At 42.3% G+C, this 19,284-nt stretch overlaps 1 protein-coding gene across 3 annotated transcripts; it reads right to left on the bottom strand.

The window, feature by feature from the left end:
* Positions 1–265: 265 nt before the first annotated feature.
* LOC103625923 (FIP1[V]-like protein) lies at positions 266–18,870 on the bottom strand. Of its 3 annotated transcripts, none has more exons than XR_002262149.3 (10): positions 18,009–18,870; positions 15,924–16,156; positions 8,963–9,092; positions 8,807–8,875; positions 8,584–8,727; positions 7,373–7,474; positions 6,982–7,253; positions 3,962–5,594; positions 2,297–2,473; positions 266–1,661 (listed from the first exon to the last, which is right to left on the bottom strand). XR_002262149.3 is itself a non-coding variant. In XM_020537881.2 (10 exons), exons 1-10 carry the CDS (start codon positions 18,687–18,689, stop codon positions 1,095–1,097), a joined length of 3,750 nt encoding a protein of 1,249 aa, XP_020393470.1. In that variant the 5' UTR covers positions 18,690–18,870; the 3' UTR covers positions 266–1,094. The 3 variants fall into 3 exon arrangements, 2 of the variants coding, with proteins under 2 accessions (XP_020393470.1, XP_020393469.1); XM_020537881.2 differs by lacking the exon at positions 2,297–2,473 and having other exon boundaries at positions 6,982–7,102; positions 7,184–7,253; XM_020537880.1 differs by lacking the exon at positions 2,297–2,473.
* Between the last annotated feature and the right edge of the window lie 414 nt (positions 18,871–19,284).

The following is a 19,284-nucleotide window of genomic DNA, read 5'->3' as shown; positions in this document are numbered from 1 at the left end:
TTGTACTAATAGTAGGAGAATGTTAAAGGTCATTTTAGTCTTATTATGAGTCATTTAATATATTATTACTATTTTTAGCCCTTAGAACCAAACATGTTATGGACTAAACTTTAGTACCTAACTAAACTTTAGTCCCTAACTAAAGAAACCAAACATGACCTTACATTTCTGGTGTGGTGATCATGATGCCGCGCTAACGTGTACCACAAGTCGTGGGCGTGAGGGTTAACTTCTCAAACAGTACAGATATAGCAAGCAAGTAATCTGAAATGCTAAATTTCAATAAATTTACATAGTGCCATTCAGAACTCTGTATGATTAGCAAAACTCCACATGAACCAGTTATATACATCGCAAATCTACAACAAGCAAACAATCATATTCTTCTTACCTAGCACTGCCTACAGGTATATATATATATGTATTGATCCATCCAAATGGTCCAGTGCACCCTGCAGCTCTACACTACAGTCTACCTTTACTCCATCAACAACTCATGCACGACAGTTATATGTTTATCAGAATGTACATGGCTAATATAGTATTAAGCATACAAATTAGTGATTATATCATCAGTTCTGAAATCTCTAGTCCTTTGTTTCTATCACCTATTGCTCCATAAAACAGCATCACATGGCAAGCATTCAGCCACCACAGCTTGCAAGTATCTCCCACCAGCACAAGCGTGTTACAAGACCCAGTGCTTCCAGGCCACCTGCACTTCAAACAAAATCAACTTGCAGCAGGGGCACTCCAGCTTCAAAATGCAGCTCATTCCGAACCCAGATATTCAACTGGGCTCCGAGGCCACTGCTTCTCGTAACAGCCTCAGAACTATCCTGAGTACAGTGGCACCTGTGCCACACAATGGTCACCGGAATCCCGAATCATGGTGGGAAAATGGATGTGATTTTAGTACAGTATCCAGTTCCCAGCCACAAAACAACTAAGTTTACACTTTGCTGGTACAAGTTAAACAGTAAAACCATACATCAACTCAACTTTCAACTGTAAGGAAGAAACATGCCGAAGTGCAAGCAACTGCCATGGAATCTGCTGAAATTTCTTGATGAAGTGGAAATGTTCCAGTTCAACTAACTCCCAGTCCATCTCCTCTTGCGAGCTGGCCGCTCTGGCTTCACTTCCATATCAACAGCTGACGATTCATTTTGGGGAGGCTGCACTTCGGTATCTACCTTTTTGCTTTGAGGTGCATCCTTCTCGCCGGGCATGGGAAGTTTGAAACGCTCACTTCGTCTCTTGAGCCTCTCAACTGTGTCTAGATGTCGGTCACGCTCACATTCTTCAGTCATCTTATCAGATGTCTGCCCAGTATCAACATTGCTATTGATGTCCGAGTTGCCAGCTGCAGCAGAAACTTGAGATTTACCTACCTCATCGGCTTCAACATCAGCTTTGATGGTCGGAAATGTTTGTGTACTATCATCATCAATATTACTATATTCTATCTCTTTGTGGCTTGTCCATCGCTCCAACTTAGAGCGACCCCTTCTAGAATCCTCGTGGTTTTCGTCATCTGATATGGCATCTTCTTCCACTTCATTCAACAATGAATTATCTGGCTGAGGATTCTGGCCCTTCTTGGATAATGCTGCATGACCTCTACTACTCTCTTGTTCATTCACTTCTTTTGTTTCAACCTATATACAGAATTATTGTAACTGCTGAGGGAAAAATATGACCAAAAGAGTGTTCTCCAAAAGTACTAAACCAAAAGGTACTCCATTCCAAATTGTAAGTTGTTTTGGCTTTTCTAGGCACATAGCTTTTGCTATGCATCTAGATATACACACTGTCTAAGCTATAAATCTAGAAAAGCCACAACAACTTACAATTTTGAATGTAGTAAATTTACTTCTATGCATCAGCTATACCAGAATTGTGTGCAGATGGTTTTTATTTTGTAGATACATAGTTACTCAACAGTTTGTTCAGATTGCCTGGTAGAAAGAGGGGGGGGGGGGGGCATAGAACTCACAGGTTTCCTGTGCACATAGTTTGACGAGCCCACATGGGCAAGATCTCCAAACAGCCACTAAAAATTATCAAATAATGTTTGCCTATGTGCCCATTCCCACAAGATGTTGATCTACAATGATTCTATCTTTTGCCATGTCCAACAACTTCTCCCAGAAACATGGATAATAGTTTATTCCTGTATCTACTTAAGTATGTCTAATTTTGCGCACATCAACTGATTCATCAATTATTTAACAGAATCATACAAATTCCATAGTAAATGAGCAGGAAAAAGTGCACAGTGCACCAAAGATACCTTGTGAAGCCTAATGATGTTTTTAAAATTGACAATATTCTCAAATGGTGTAATTCCTAGGAAACTGTAGAAATTGCATAAACTAGAGAATCTACTAATCTGAGGTGTAAAAGACCGTAAGATAGAAGTTCCATTGGGCTAGTTCATATGTAGAAGAGTTAAGCTGCAACTGCAAACCTGTCACAAAAACAGGTGTTTCAATAAAAGACCACCAGCAGGTTTGCATTCCTAAAGGACTATTGTTTGTCCATTGGTATACTAACTACAAGATGCAATTACAACTTACAAGATGCATTGGTATACTGACTACAACATGCAATTACAACTTTACAAGATACAGAGCCCGTGAGACAGCCTGACAGGTGCAATTTACATATGACTGGTTATGGCTTGTTTTGCTGCAAGAGAGATTGATGCAACCCATAAGTACACAGCCTAATTTGCAATAGCAAATATAACCCCTTTATATGAGGTACCTTAATGAGGCAGATCTTAGTGAAATGGAAGCATGCACACTTAAGTTCACAAATGTAACAAACAAGCAAGCCCATGAACTGGTCCACCTTGGTGCGAGTATGCATGTCTGAATACTGTTAACCGCTGTTACTTGACCTCAAGTACTGTGTATATTATTATATTAAATTTGCTTTCAAATGACCTTACAGGATGAAACCCTAAAAAAACTAGTCTCTGGAGTTACATATTTTAAAGTTCTATTTTAGTATTGTACAAATTACTTGCTTTAGACGAGCTCAACCGGTTGCAAATTAATGCATGTGCCACTATTTGGGTGCCTGTCCCCTGCTGTTATGTTAGTAACCTGAACCTATGGTAGAACCAATAGATGTTAAGCTGAGCTTATTTTACGTTGAGTCAAGATTAAATAATGAATGATGCATAAAATGCATCAGGTCACCACATATCTACCACCACTCTATTGGCAGTGCTTCTTGATTGCAATTAATTCAATATAAAAAGTTACCATGCCAAGCATAGGCAACATACTACATAAGTGTCGCTATTTTGTTGTTAAAGCTAAAAAGGATATATATTGGAATGTGTTGCAATGTGAGCGCACTGCAGTACTAGTACAAATTATACAACATATCTAAGTACTCGCTCCCTAAGTGCATTTACAAGAAAATTGGATCTTAATATATTGAGACATTTGACCTCCTTTTTGTCGCAAAAAAATGCAAACAATTGAAACTAGACCCGATAACTGGAAAGAGACCAACATAACAGCACTCACATATGCTGTAAACAGTCATCATGAAGCACTGTAGACATACCCCCCTTCCCCCCAATGTGCATAATCAAGAATCATATATATTATACTTTTCACTTATCGACCATACAAAGCAAAATCCAGTTTATCTATTTTTTATATTTCTGTGAAATAGGTGCACTAGGAGGACAGGCTGGCGCAATGGTGAGAAGCGTTCCCACTGACCGTCCTGGGTTCGAGTTCGACGCAGCCTCTTTGCAAAAATGCAAGGATAAGGCATACGGCTTGCCTCGGGTATCCCTTCCCCAAACCCCACTCAGCACTTATGATGGAGCCGCCAACACTGGATCTGTCCTTTGTGAAGTAGGTGCACTTGACTACAGCCTAAATTTATAATGCCCATGCGTTTAGGAGCCACTTTCCAAATAAGTTCATACCTTCCCACTGCGATGGCTTTCATGGTCTTCACACCTCCTTTTGCTCGATCTGTGGAGATCATGCTCAGCAAGCTCGGAACCTCTGCCCTTCCTTGTGCTCTCCCTATGCTTATCTCTGCCTGCATGGCGAGCGTCAGAACTGCCAGATAGACGATTATTGTTTTGTTTTTCTTGCCTGGAGTTCCTCTCACTGTTTGAATTGTCATCAAAACGCCCTTTATTCTGCATGTTGTTTTCTTCCACACCCTGACCTCTCCTCGAAGGTTCATTTTGCCTTGTACGCTCTTGAGTGTCTTTGCTTAATAATGAAGATCTTGGTTCATCCTTCTTCCTACCACCACTGACTAACTTATCATCCATCATCCGACTACCCCGACCAGTTCCTCTTCCTTCTTCCCTCTGAACGGTTAATGTATTTTCTTGCTTGGGCCTCTGTCTATCCTCCCTTTCTCTTTGTCTCCAGTTGCCATCCTTCTGTTTGACATGATAACGATCATCATCCTTTTCCCGCAGTCTACCACTATCATCTCGTCTTTTCTGATCAATTCCATCATCCCTCTCTTTTTTTCTTCTGTTACTGTCATCCCTTGCTTTATAACCATGTGTCGCGACCATGTCTTCATTTTCAGGCTTCAACCTACGCAAGTTCTCATCGTCCTTCTTTCTCTTTATAAGAGAATCATCACTTTCACGGCGATTCAAAACCACATCACCACGCTCTCTTTGTCGAGAGCCTCTCCTATCGCCATCATCCAAACGCTTCCGTGAATGATCTTCATCTCTATCATTCCTATCAATGGGCCTCACCTTATTTCTATGCCTTGCACCACCTTCAACATTGTACTCTAGCCTCAAATCTTCCTCTTTAGCACGTCGGCTGTGAACACCATCATCTCTCCTTGGCAAAATTTCAGTCTCTCTTACCTTATTATAACTCCTGCCCTGTATGTCAACCCTATCTCTGTTTGCATAAGATTGGTGGATATCTTCCCTGCCTCTGGAGGGTAAACGTGATCTTTCCAAATCTGATTTTGCATCTCGTGAATGCTCATCTTTTTGGCGAAGTTTGTGTTCTTCCGCGTCATGATGCATTCTTACATTATTTACTCTCCTTAATTGCTTATCTTGAAGAACTTCTTCACCAGATTCAAGGTGTTTCTGCTGATCTTTGCTGCTACCAGACCTCCCTTTACTATTTTCAGTATTCCTCAATTCATCAGGTTCACTGCTATTGTGTTCAGTAGGTTGCTCAACCACAGATATGTGTTTCTGCTTTGTATCAGAATGAACCAGGTTATCATCGTGATTTGCATCACTAGGCATGTTGGGGTCTGAGGTAGCATCATCAACATCCATTTCAACACGACCAACCAATGTGAGCTTATCATCATCACCACCACCACCACCACCAGCATCATCAAAATGATCTTCTGTACTCAGTTTATCTGCCACGTCATCATTAGCAGCAAGTGACCCTTCTGAATCTGAATCAGCCTTATTTTCTGAGCCCTCAATAAGGTTCTCTTTCTGGGAATCATGGCATCTCTTTGAAGATGACTGACGAGGAATTACTTCATTGGAGCTTTCAATTTCTCGAATAGAGTTCTGACCCAGTGAGCTTCCTTTCAATGGCCTTACGATAAATAATTTGGGCAAGTGTTAGAAATAGAACTTCAACGAAAATGGAAGGATGAAGGCACCAATACTGTTTAAGATGTACTTAAGCAAATGGAGCAACGAAAACATAAGACAAATACAGAAGGAAACAGAGAAATCCCCCTCCCCTTTGAAAATAAATTGTTAGAAAGAATATATTTTTTAAAAAAAAATACAGTATAATGTATTATGTCAGCTATGACCCACAAAATTTCAACCTAAAACTCAAATCTTATGAGAGACATACAAGAAAATTCTAATTAGGGTGTAGATTGGACAATTTCAAATAGTTTAAGGGAGTAAAGTGAGCTAAAATTTTGAACGTCAAGCTGGCAAAGTGAATTATTCATGGTAGTAAAATAGACCTTTCAAATTTCTCTTTCAATACTTTTGCTTAAAGAACATCAACTATTTAGTGTTTACTTGTCACTAATTAAAGAAGATCGCTATTTTGTATTTTCCCACTTTTCATTACTTATAGCAGGTTATAACATCTAAGGGAAGAACATTTTGTATCAGACTATCAGTAGAAAAGGTTTGTACTGCTTGTTCATAAATTTATTAACTTATGCTAACTTCTGGAGAAGAAGAAAAAATGCAGTATAGATTCATGTGCAACAGCATATGTACTGTGTTCTATCCCATGTATGACTGAAAATCAGGAGATTTTACCACTGTGTTGTCTATATGGAATCAAAAATACTGAACAATTTGTGATGTAGGGGGGACATTGGAGGGAGGTGGATGGCGATGGCATAGTTGTGGGGTGGGTGTGACCATGGACATCGATGGCACGACGGCAGGGCCATGATCGGCTCATCACAACCTCGAGGCAGGAACAGAGCGGGTGTTAGGTAAATTGGAGGTAAATATTTGCCTACACCATCCATAGGTTTATATAGGGCACTGATGACATCTCCTGAAGTTCCTAACAAACTAATCAATCCCTAGTATATCCTAAAACCAAACCAACAGGCTAAACATTCAAACCAACTAAATCTGCAAATAGGCCTCGTTTCATCCTTGCGCTGCTGCATGTCTGTGTTGCGCATGCATCTTGAACTTGAATCACCACATGACACAATTCATTAGGTTCTTTCAGGTCCAAATTTTAGTCACCCAAATCAGTTTGCTTTTGGCTTCAGATGTTTCAGCTATGCTCCCAAACAGAGCAGCAATGTTACAGCAGGCAGCACAGTTGATCAGTTTGTTCAAATATGGTACCAACACCCGCGTAGAATGAGAATCTATGAGTAAGATGTGCAGTATGTGCAACAACCTCATCAAGGAAATAACACAGATAGTGATAAAAACATGAACAAATAATGTGATATCCTATGTGCATATTTCAACTGTACGCATACCATGCTCCACGAGGTGAACCTCTTGTTTTGTAGCTGGGAGGGGAGTGAGTATTGGCATCCATAGATAACATATCACTTTCAGATGAAACTGGTAGCTGTCCCTTATGCTGTGTCTTTTTCACTGAATTTGAGTTATGATCAGAATTATTTATCTTATCTGATGAATATGGCTTTCCCTCAATACAATGGGCTCCTTTGTTACCTCCTTGAGAATCCTTTTCAGTTTGGTCCACTGTCTCATCATCCATCGAATCACGGCCCTGGCACACAATCTAAAAGGCAAAAGAATTGTTAAGAGTGACTAATGATTAACTAACATGCAGTCCAAACAGCATAACATGTTTCCATGCAGAACAGATAAAACATGGATCAGATCATGAAAACATTTTACCTCAATAACCGAATCTGATTCACGCATTCGATGCGAGCGTGAATCAACAGATGGAAACCGGTCTGTGTAATTAGTTTCAACTTGAATAGGTCTCCCTGTCATCTGAAAAGCAAACTCACATCACTACATAATGTAAATATGTTAGCAAAGAATAATAATGATTGAAGAAAAAACTCGACCTATGGAGGTAAGACAGTCCCCGGGCATTATATTAAAAAAATCCGCCAATAGGGGAAAGACCACCCCACGGTATTATATTAAGAAGAAGCTCAATCGGAGCCCCGACCAGAAAGGTCACGAAAGCTGGTCCCCCGTGCAGCATGAGGGTCAGCTCCCTTATAGGCCAGATCTTTACTCGTGTTTGGAGCCCTCCCTAGCCCCTACACAAGGATCTGCCCCCTATGGTCAGTCCATCTCATGTGCACACAACCAGGGGAACCAGCGAGTGACCTTTTTTAACCCCAGCCTAAAATTCACTTCCACTAGGATTCGAACTCAGGACCTGAGGAATGTTACTCAAACCACGTAACCAACTCAGCTAGAAGCTCTTTCGCGGGCATTATATTAAGAAGACATTCTCACGCAGGTCGAGAAAACCCTTAAACCCTTGTCCCACCCATACACAGCGGCACCATACCCCATGTGAAAAACGACCACGACCGGGACCGGGCCTTAGACCTGTGCTTTGTCGTGAGACAGACGAGGGAATTTTTTTATACACAGCCTAAAATTCGCTCGCGAGGAGTCGAACACAAGACCTGAGGAGTGCTACTCAGACCACCTAACCAACTCGGCTAAAGGCCCTTTTGCAAATAAATAAATAAAATAAATAAACAGCATGTGTCCAAAGCTACAAGAAAAATACTCCGAGGACCAAACATTAACACCTGCTTGTATCCAAGCCGCCAAGCAAGAAAAGGCTACGGAATATGAATTGATTTTGTAGGAATAAGCCCGCGTACTAGCAGTTAAACAGGAAAGAACACATAGATGGATGGTTGTTGATGGTATAAATTCATGTTTGCTCTGTTGCCAATTGTGTGCAACACCAATATGTGGCATAGGTACAACATGATGTGTCAATAATTGTAAGTCATGGTCTATCATATACCCATAAGCCCATAATGTGAGAAACCATACCACGACAAAAAAGATTCAAAAGCAAACATGAATCTGTTGTAAAATTCTAGAGATGGAGGGGAACTCAATACCAATGGTGTCCGTACGTTTGCCGGACCTCTTCCTTGGGCACTAAAATCTGTATGCCCGTTAACCATTTTATTGCGACTGTCAGCAGAGATGTCTGGATGACCAGTCACAGCAGCAAGCTCAGGTGGCAAATCTGGGTCATAATCCTGGATGCAGATAAAAAATTATTCATCATCACTACAGATAGAGCAGGATATTGTTTTCCATAATGGGATCATAATAAACCTGTTCAGAGCGGCCACTTTCGTACACCCGTATCCTAGATTGCATTGTGGATTCTAGTCGAAGTTGGTCCTGGAGATAAAAGAATTATTATTTAATTGACCGATTTTATATAGTAAACAAAGTGTATGCACTACCAAATGTAAGAAATGGAATCACCAGCTGCTTGCAAAAATCTTTCCACTTCTCTTCATCAAGGCCAAAGTTAAAAAAGTCTGAAATATCAGCACCAGGGAATTTCCATGGCTTCTCCTCAAATGCAGTTTCCACATCAATATCAAATATTGTCCTAATTCAAATAATAATCAGTCTTTACTGGAGATTAATAATGAATGAGCACAAACTAGAATCGCCGATAATAAAAAACAAATTAAATTTAGACGAAGAAAATGGTGAATGAGTCTAAACTAGGATTGTTCTCTGATTGCGAATGAAGGAACATCATAGATGCCCCGAACTCTTAATCTCATCCTAAACCAGAAAATGAGACACGTACATCCAGTACAGTGCTATTTGGTTTTTTTTCTCAAATACGCAGGAGAGTTGTGTATCATTATATTAAAAAGAGAGGGAAAAAAGGCCTGGGACCTGGAACAAACAAGATAAACACACACCGGACGCACACACCACTCACACACCACAACAAACAAAGTGCATTGTGATTCTACATTCTTTAGAATCTAAAGTGCATTTATAATCCAGCAAGCACATCCCCATCATCTGGTGCTTACTGGTAATAAGAATATTTAACGGTTTATTTAGCATCTGTACATGATTGTTTAATTTTAAATGTACAGTATTCAAGTTATAGACTGTTTCTTATTTACACAGTGACTGGGTAAGTATGATGCATGTATCTCTCTCTTTTTTATAGTTTTGTGTGGTAAAAAAATATGATTGAAGCAAAGGTTGACAGCTTCTACAACAAAATCTCTCTTCCGACTTAAATAAATTATTAATGTTTCACAAACTCTACAAATATCATGACCATAGGACACGTCGTGAGACAGGTTGATACAGATATAATATCACGGCCTGTTTGGAACCTCTGTAATTTCCTAGTTTCAAGGTAATACTGCAGTATTGGAGAATACCATAGTTTTATAGGCTAAAAAGTGTTTGGTTGGCCCTTTCAAAACTTTGTTTTCAATACTTACGGTTTTGTCAATACCATAGTATTTTTGTGGTATTGGATATTGCACTCTTGACCAAGTTTTCTCTGCACAAGAACAGCTCGCTCCACACACGTCTTTATTTCCCAACTCGTCTGAGGAGTACATGGAAAAGGAGGCGACAACCTAGCTCCGCCACAGACAACCCCTGTTCTCGAAGCCGCAAGAGCCACGCGGCAGCGGCCCTCAAGACGAGCAGCAGAGGCTGCGTGGCTTGGGGCCAAGGTCGGTGCCGTGCCGCTCAGCCTGACCAGCTCTTCTCTTGAGCCGCGCCTCTACAACTCCCACGCTTGTGCACTGCCTCCTGCCTCCGCCCTGCCCGCATGACGACGTGTCGCCGGCCAGCTTGCCATGCTCCCTCCTGCCTTGACACTCCTATCGTCGTGCTCCCTCCCGCCCAGGCCTAGCCTCCCACCTCCGCGGCGCTCCCTCCTATCCTCGTGCTCCATCCCGCTTCGGCCTAGCCCCCGCACTCGGTTGATTGCAGATAGATGCGGGGATTAAATGGGGTTTTGCCATTTTCTTTTCCTTTTTTTTGTCTTGTTCAGAGTCTCACTTATATTGCAATCCCACACACTCAGTTCGCCTGAGCAAGTTCTTCCCAGCAATCGGATGTGAATTGTAGGTGTCCAGCTCCAGTTCAAGGGATGGACAGAACAATGGAACCGAACACACTTCGCTTTCAAAAAAAATATCATGTTTAAAATGGAGTAATTGAAAACCACAGTATTCATTTCACAACAAAAAACCACAGTATTCATTTCACAACAAAAAAAAAATAGTATTCTAAAACCACAGTATTAGAAAACAGTGCTGCCAAATAGAGCCTCATTGTGGAACAGATGTTGCACTTGCACTGTGTGTCCTGACTATATCTCTCATAAGAAATAAATTCTCCACTTCATTCTTCACATGTGAGTTATCATTCCAAAAAAAAACACAAATTCATGCATTCCTCATTTATGCAAAGTGTCATTTGAGTAGACCTGATTGATCACAAACACAAAAAGGCCCATCAATTGCCCCATCCGGCCATCCCCCATGAAAATATACATATTTCGAGCATTTCTCCTTGGAACAAACCCATTTCTACAATTATACTCCCTCTAAACCAAATTGTAAATCGTTTTGACTTTTCTAGGTATATAGCTTTTCTAGGTAAAAGCCAATGACATACAACTCCGAACGTAGGGAGTACAAGTTTTCCCAGCACAATAATACTGTTCATGTATGGTGGTTTTCAAATAACACCAGAATGTTTGAGAAAAAATAACCCAAGTTCAAAAACATCACTCTCCACCCAAAATAGTTCCAGCTTGTCACCTTCCGTCTTAATGAAAAATAATCCTGATATAAAATAATGTCACTCTTCAGGGGTTCTTTGACATATATGAACAGACACTGCTACATACTATTGCATAATATGGCGGTCACAATAAACGTATAAGAATATACGATAATCACAATGATTTTTTTTCGAAAAACGCAGGAGAACTGCGCCTCATTATATTAAGAAGAAAAAAACAAGGTCTAAGCAGACCAGATACAAAACGACTGACTTCCTTACAGAGGTCGAAAAACTAAAAAACAAAAATAGTCCATCTGAGGACAGCAACAAACTACTGAAGAAAAAACGTCCTCCGAGGCTAAACCTCAAGAAGGGGGCAGACAGATAGGAAAGCCCTTTAGCTCCAGCCATTTCCCACATCCATCTTTCCTCCATAGCCATCCTAATGGCTAAAGTCACATTAGGAATCCAGTTATCAAAGACACATCTGTTTCGGTGGTTCCAAATAATGTAAGCACCCAACGCAATCAGAGAATTCAGCCCCTTTCTAACCAGACCACTGACCGAAGAAGAAGCTTCCTCCCACCGGCTCATGAAGGAGGTCGAACCAAACTGAGGGGCGAGCCTATGAAGGTCGAAAGTCCTCAGAAGCTGAAACCAGAAAATCCTTGAGAAAACACAGGAAACCAGGAGATGGTCTAAGGTTTCCTCCTCTTGATCACACAGAGGGCATATCGGAGGGTGGTCCAGCCCTCTTCTAGCTAATCTATCAGCGGTCCAGCACCTGTTGTGCGCAACAAGCCAAAGAAAAATCTGCATTTAGGCGGGGCCCAAATCCTCCTCACCCTGGAATAGTGGCTGGAAAAGGTAGATCCCATGAAGAATCCTTCATAAGCCACTTTTGCTGAATAGATACCGTCTGGGGCAATACTAAAAACATATTTGCCTTCAATAGTAGGCTGCAGCACTATCACAGACATAAGGTTCCAAATCTGAAGGTAATCCACCAAAACACCCACCGAGAGGGACCCCTTAATATCTGAGATCCATCTTCTATTTAGTAGAGCCTCTTGCACAGTTCTTCTTTTTGTGATCCTCTTGGGAATACACTGAAAATCCTTGGAGCAATATCACAAATTCTCTGCCCTGAGATCCATTTATCAGTCCAGAAAAGGGTGTTGGCGCCATTGCCAACTTCTGAAACTAGAACAGTGGAGAAGAAGGCTCGAACCTTATTCGGCACATGAAAAGGGAGCTGCGCCCAGGGACGAGTTGGATCAATTTTGTGCAACCACAGCCACCTCATACGCAGAGCCCAACACATCTCGGGCAGACTGGAGATGCCCAGGCCACCAAGCTTGAGAGGGCGACAAACTCTCCGCCAGGACACAAGACAATGACCACCCTTGGCCTCTTTGTGACCTCTCCAAAGAAAGCCTTTTCTGATTTTGTCAATGGCATCCCAGGCCCAGGAAGGGAAATCGATAGCCATTGCTAAATAGACCATCATTCCAGTCAAAACATGCTAAACCTGGATCCTTCTACCCGCTCTTGTCAATAGATCCGCCTTCCAGTTAGGGAGCTGCCTTGCAATTTTATCCACAAAAGGTTGTACTTGGTCTTTAGTAAGCTTGACTAGGGAGAGAGGAAGACCAAGATACTGACAGGGAAACACTGACAGCGCACAACGCAACAGATTTTGAGTAACCATAATATCCTCCAAAGAGCATTGGATAGGATAGACACTGGACTTGCTTTCATTATTCTGAAGGCCCGAGGAGGCACCAAACAAATGCAAAATCTCCAAAGCTGCTAGAACATCATCCGCCACCGGGTGCAGGAATAATGCCACATCGTCAGCATACATAGAGACCCGGTGCAATCTCTGAGATGGTGACAAAGGTTGTAAAAGTCTTGCATCTTCTGCTCTAGCAAATAACAAACCCAGAATGTACATGGCAAGAATAAAAAGCATGGGAGACAGTGGGTCTCCTTGCCTAAGACCCCTCCGATGGATAATGCACTTTCCGGGGAAACCGTTAAGAAGCACTTGAGTGGAACAAGAGGAGAGCAGCCCACAGATAATATCCCTCCAAATTTGACCAAAATCGAGGTGTTTCATGACATCAATAAGAAAAGGCCAAGAGACCGAATCGAAAGCCTTAGTGATATCCAACTTGAAGAGAAGACTGCCCTTTTTCTGATGGTGAAATAGCCGCGAGGTCTGTTGTACCAACATGAAGTCATCCTGAATAAATCTCGCCCCTTTATGAAAGCACTTTTATTGGGAGAGACCATCTCATGAAGCCTTACAGCCAATCGATTGCCAAGGATTTTAGTGATGAGCTTAGCAACACTATAAACCAAACTAATAGGCCAAAAATCCTTAACCTGGGCAGCATCCTCCTTTTTAGGGATCAGAGTGATGTATGCTGAATTGAGTTTGCCAAAGTTGTTGAATTTTCTGCCCCACACTGCTGACACCACTTTCATGAAATCATGTTTGATTATGTGCCAACAGACTCTGTAGAATCAACCAATAAGACTTACAATAGTGTCCCATACCTCTTTTTCAGAAAAAGGTGCATCCAACTCAGAGAGTTCATGACTGGGAATATCAAGAGCATCTATATCAATGATTCTATCTCTGCCCACATTTGTACCAATCAGGTTGAAGAAGAAATGATCCACTGTCGCAGCCTTCTCATCATGCCCAGTTAAGGTGACATCCCCTTCCCTCAGAGAGGTTACAATGTTCTTCCTTTTATGGTGTCTGGCATGCAAATGGAATATCTTAGAGTTTGCATCTCCATCCTTGAGCCACGATATTCTGGATCGCAGCCTGGCCATGGTCCTTCTCAAGGAAGAAAGCAGCAGGGTATGCTTCTTTAACTTATTCTTTAGCCATACTGCCATAGTTCATTCATGGAAAGGATCCTGTCATCCTGAGCAATCTCCAACCTATGAAGGATTTCCTTGGCCATGGCTAATTGGAACCTGATGTGTCCCACCTGATTATTACTCCAGGAAATAAGACTTTTAGCTGTCTTTTTTAACTTCAGAAAAAAGGATTGGAAAGGACACATCTCCCCAGTAACAGAATCCCAGGCGGTCTGAACAACATCGTGGAACCCCTCCAATTTAATCCAGAAGGCTTCAAAATGAAATCTTCTTTTTCCTGAGATATTATCATGAAGGCCCAAGATCAAGGGACAGTGATCTGAGTCAATAGAAGCAGAACTCTGAAGCAGAACATTAGGAAAGATCATTTCCCAGTCTACGGAACAAAAAACTCTGTCCAATTTGACAAGGACAGGGGCTTCACGCTGATTTGACCAAGTAAAGCGATGTCCATTCAGGGGAATCTCCTTAATAGCCACATCTTCAATTAGCCTTTTAAATCGGTGCATCATAGGACGATTGAGATTTGAATTGTTTTTATCAATCGCCTGAAGAATAATATTGAAGTCTCCAACAGCAAGCCATGGCCCATTACAAACAGTCCTGATATACCTCAGCTCTTGAAGGAACATAACCTTTTCTTGATCGTCTTGGGGCCCATACACACAAGTTAACCACCAGCAGGTGCCATTTTCTTTGCGAAATTGAACAGAAACACTATGATTATCAATTCTGGAAGCCCCGGTGGAACCTAAATGTCTTTTCCATGCCACCAAAATACCCCCACTGGCTCCAACATAAGGAACACAAAATCAGCAAAATCTGCACCTAGCCAAGAGATAACAGAGAATCTAGAAATTTCTTCCATTTTGGTTTCCTGGATACAAACTACCTCAGCCCGAAAGGAAGAAACAAGTTCTCTCACCGCACTTTGCCGAGAGGACGAGTTAAGCCCGCTCACATTCCAACAGATAATTTTTTATGGATCCATTAAACGTACATCATCAACGCATCCACAAGGGGAGAAGGCTCAACTAACAGACCCCATCCGGGGTGCTCCATCCGAACAGGGCTGGCAGAGCCTCCACATGGCAGGGAGACAGAGGCTTCATAAACAGACTGACATACACAATGATTGTAATGTAATCATTACTAACTGCATATGATCCATGCTATAGTCTGCACAGGGTGCACTTTGCAGCTCGAGGAAGACTTGGTTCCAACCGTAATTATAAAAAAAAAAAACTCGGCCGGGGAGGGAAAGACCGCCCTCCCGGTATTAAATTAAGAAGAGACCGAAACAATGGTCCCGGCCGAGAAAATCCCCGAACCCTGGCCTCCTATCACTAACGGGCCGGCGTCAACTGTCCACTCTGCAACGACCCAACCGGAGGGTGGCGCACAGGACATCGTAACCCGAGAGCGGATGGGGCACAACGAGGGGATTTTTTTTAACCAAGCCTGAAAATTCGCTGCCGAGGGGAATCGAACCCAGGACTTGGAGGTGCTACTCGGAAGTCCTTAACCACTAGGCTAATTATAGCCTCAACCATGTGGATGGTTGTACAACACTCACGTTTTTATATCCTACCTGTTATGGACTTAGCCATACAGAAGAATTGTGTTGCAACTACTTCAGAAGTATTATTAAAGATGGGACAATCAGTAAGACGTTTGCAAGGGGAAAACAACTTAAAGTAAATGGTATACTGTACTCCAAATTCTGAAGTATATTAATTGCTGGTAGCAGTTAACTTACTTGTGAGGAGGAAGTGCAAAATCTAGTCCACCACCAAAATTGCGCCCTGAACCACCCCATGGAGTGATTCCATAGCCTGAATGAAAACTTTTGTTCATGCCTCGACCAGCAGCAGGCCTCCATTCACCTCTGCCACGACCAGAGAAAGGGCCTAAAGGCCCAGGAGGGCGGAATTGACCAGGACCACCAGGTACCCCACCTACTGAAGCACCAGGAGCGCCAGGTCGTACATACTGCAACAAGAAGAAATAATCAACAAGGCAAACATAACCTTACTTCGAAAAGTATAGCACAAAGCCTTTTGATCCAAGCAAGTTGGGGCAGCAGGCGAAGACAGCGAAGAAAATGAGAGAACAGTTATTGGCAGCAATTCAACAGAAAGAACATGACAATTATTATTCGTCTAAAAGAAACAGAAAAGGAGAACAGTTTTTGCATGAGCAAACAATGTTCAAAAAGATAAATAACATCAGTTTGCCAACCAAGCAAATCATGGGAATAGTTGATAATAAATAAACCAATGAATGAATGAAACAATCTTTGATTGCTATGCCAATATTAAACTGAAACTTGTGTGCATGTGCACTGTTTGCTTTCCGAGCAAAAGAGATATAGTGGTTTCAAGAAAACTACATGAAAATAATAAATTAGGACAGATTGTCTTAGAAAAAACAACTTATCCATCCAAAAAAGCAAAGAAAAATGAAGTCCATGCAAATTGTCTTAGAAAAGTCAACCACAGATTTAAGATATTATCCAGACATGTGTACGTCATAAACTTTTATTAACCGTATTTGAGCTTGATATGAGCATGAGAAATAACAGCAATTAACACAAAAAAAATCCATAATAAAATGCTTGTGACAGATTAGAGAAAAGTGCAACATTTCCTTGGAACAAAAGGCTACACCAACTTGCTTTGCGGATGTTGTTTCAGCTCTAGCCTACCACGGTCTTCTTGGGACATGTGGCTTCTTGTTGTTGCTGCTTTTATGTTAGTTACAGCTACTTCTAAATCATTTAGCTATACTTGTGTGCATATGGCATATACAACCTCCCTCGAAGGACCAGGTTGTCTATAAGGCTCAGTATAGTTCATCAGGCTGGCACCAGTGAGTAAGCAGGACCCTATTTCCGTCGGTGGAAGGGAAAAGGAAACATATCCATCAGCAGCAAATTGTCAATTTGAGATCAACACTCACAAAACCAACACAACTATCATCATATTCTAAACCTGCCATCATGGGGACTAAATTGGGCACATATAATTGTAGCATTATAACTCAGTATAGAGTATACACAACCAAAAAGTTTTTTTTATGGATTAATTGTATACATGCCACTCGACTTTTACAAAATTAGACGGCCAGTTCATTTTGATGCCACGGAGTGGCATGAAAATGAACTACCCATCTAATTTTCAAAATTGTGAGTAGAATTTTTCTTTCCTTTTTTTTTGGGGGGGGGGGGGGGGGGGGGAGGGGGCACTGCTGAAGCTTTGGGTTGATACAAACTTAGGAAGCATTGTAATGCACTTAGAGCTGGATAATATCAACTACCCTGTGCGGCTGTGCCCCTATCTCTTATTAGGCCGCAACAGATATTAGTGAATTGGAACAGCTGCACACGTCTGTACAGGTGAAACGGTGGCATCAATGCATCATTCTTCAAAATGGTCAGCTTTTTACAGATCACGTCTGCATCTGTAGACTGAAATTACATTACTGACATGCGACTTAGAAACCAAACAGCCTCAACATTACCATCGTGAAAGCTACTCCAGCATGGAGATAACATGTTTCAAGGGATGAACGTTTGAAAGTGTTATATCCATCCAATACAAGATGCAATATCATTGAACCTTTCTTCTTTTCTTCCTTTATAGACCATGCTAATAATGCATTTACAGTTACATTGTGGAATGGTTCGCAAAGGATTGTAAAACAGAAACTAACTTCACAAGAAATTTCCACAGACTAACACATTACAACATAAAGGATAGTGAGTTGCAACTAGTTTTATGCCGTCTCCCTCTGCAGGGGTAGCCAGAGCGCATCGTACGGCTTCTTGGCACAAATAACTGACCTTGAACATGGAATGGTGCTGCTGATGGAACCCTGGGCCGCCGCCACTGTACCCGATCCTTCCGGTCGGTGCTGCCACCGTCTTACCAGGCTCACATCCGTCCTTTCGCTCTCCTTCTGCCCCTGCCGCTGCTGGGTCCTCTCCCCAATCCTGCTCCTCCATCGCTGGTCCGTCGGCGACGATGACGAGGTCCTCACCGTCTTCGTCGTCTCCTTCATCCTCCACAAGCCCCGGGCGGCCATCGGTCTCGTTGAGCACGATCTGGATGTCGTCCTCGCTATCGCTGTCCCATTCGTCGCTCCCGGCCGCACCAGCTGCCGATGATGACGAGAGCCCAGGGATGACCGGCCCGGAATCCCCCGCACCACCCCCCATGAGCGGATCGATATCATCCGCAGAGGTGGACCGCTTCGCGGGAGGTGCGGGCTCCCCTCCATCGTCGTCCTCGTCGGCCCAATCGCCGGTCGGGTCGACCCCGGGTATGGGTTCGCTCCCTCCTAGGAGCCAGTCATCGTCGACCTCCTCTGCTGCCGCCGCCACGGGGGTAGGATTAGGGTGTGGAGGCGGGCGGTGTAGGGTTTCGACTAGAACAGGGTTGGATAGCGCGGAGGTGGATGCGGGGGTATGAGTGGGGATGAGGATGTCCGTGTAGAGGTCGCCGAACTCGTCGTCTTCCTCCATCGCGGCGGGATCCGGAGAGGTGGAGGATGCAAGGCGGCGGCGGCTGGATGGGCCGGATGGTGCTAGGAAGAGGAGACCGAGTCGTGGAGTTTGCTTCGGAGCTGCTGCGTCTGCGTGTTTGGCATTGGCACTCCAAGCATGATGAGCTCGCAAGACGTCAAACACTCCGCTCTCCTTTGGAATGCCCAAATTTCATAAGAATGGTATAGAGATTTTTATAGATTTAGTTCAAAAATACAGTAAAATGTAGAATTTAGCAAATTTTCTTTGTTCTAAAGTGCACTAACTTCAAAGTTGCAAACTCTATAAAAAAAATTATAGTTGTGGTATAAGTTTTTGAAGTAACTATTTTATTGCTGAAATCTTAAAAAATAACCTAGACATTAGACATGGAGTTTGAAGTTATTTATCCGCCACTACATTGATTAAAAGCAATCTGAAGCACCTAGAGTTTTGGAGTAGAATCATGCCAAATAGGCCCTTGTGACGGAATAATTGGTACTTTGTGTTATAATTGATCATCGTCTATAGTGTAAATGAATTGTGACCGTGTTAGAATTTGTTTAAATTTAATAGAGTTAATAGTTAACTACCT

Source organism: Zea mays, chromosome 5 (genome assembly GCF_902167145.1).
Source record: "Zea mays cultivar B73 chromosome 5, Zm-B73-REFERENCE-NAM-5.0, whole genome shotgun sequence".
Taxonomy (NCBI): domain Eukaryota; kingdom Viridiplantae; phylum Streptophyta; class Magnoliopsida; order Poales; family Poaceae; genus Zea; species Zea mays.
Note: the sequence above shows the minus strand (reverse complement) of the source record. Positions and strands in the feature narration are given on the sequence as shown.

Bases quoted from the DNA above. Each gene is read 5' to 3' on its own strand.
- LOC103625923 (XM_020537880.1), bottom strand. From the start codon at position 18,689: ATGGAGGAAGACGACGAGTTCGGCGACCTCTACACGGACATCCTCATC. The intron at 16,157-18,008 runs GTCAGTTATTTG...TTCTTGTTGCAG, and splicing joins AGCACCATTCCATGTTCAAG to TATGTACGACCTGGCGCTCC. The intron at 9,093-15,923 runs GTAAGTTAACTG...TATTTGAATTAG, and splicing joins TTTGCACTTCCTCCTCACAA to GACAATATTTGATATTGATG.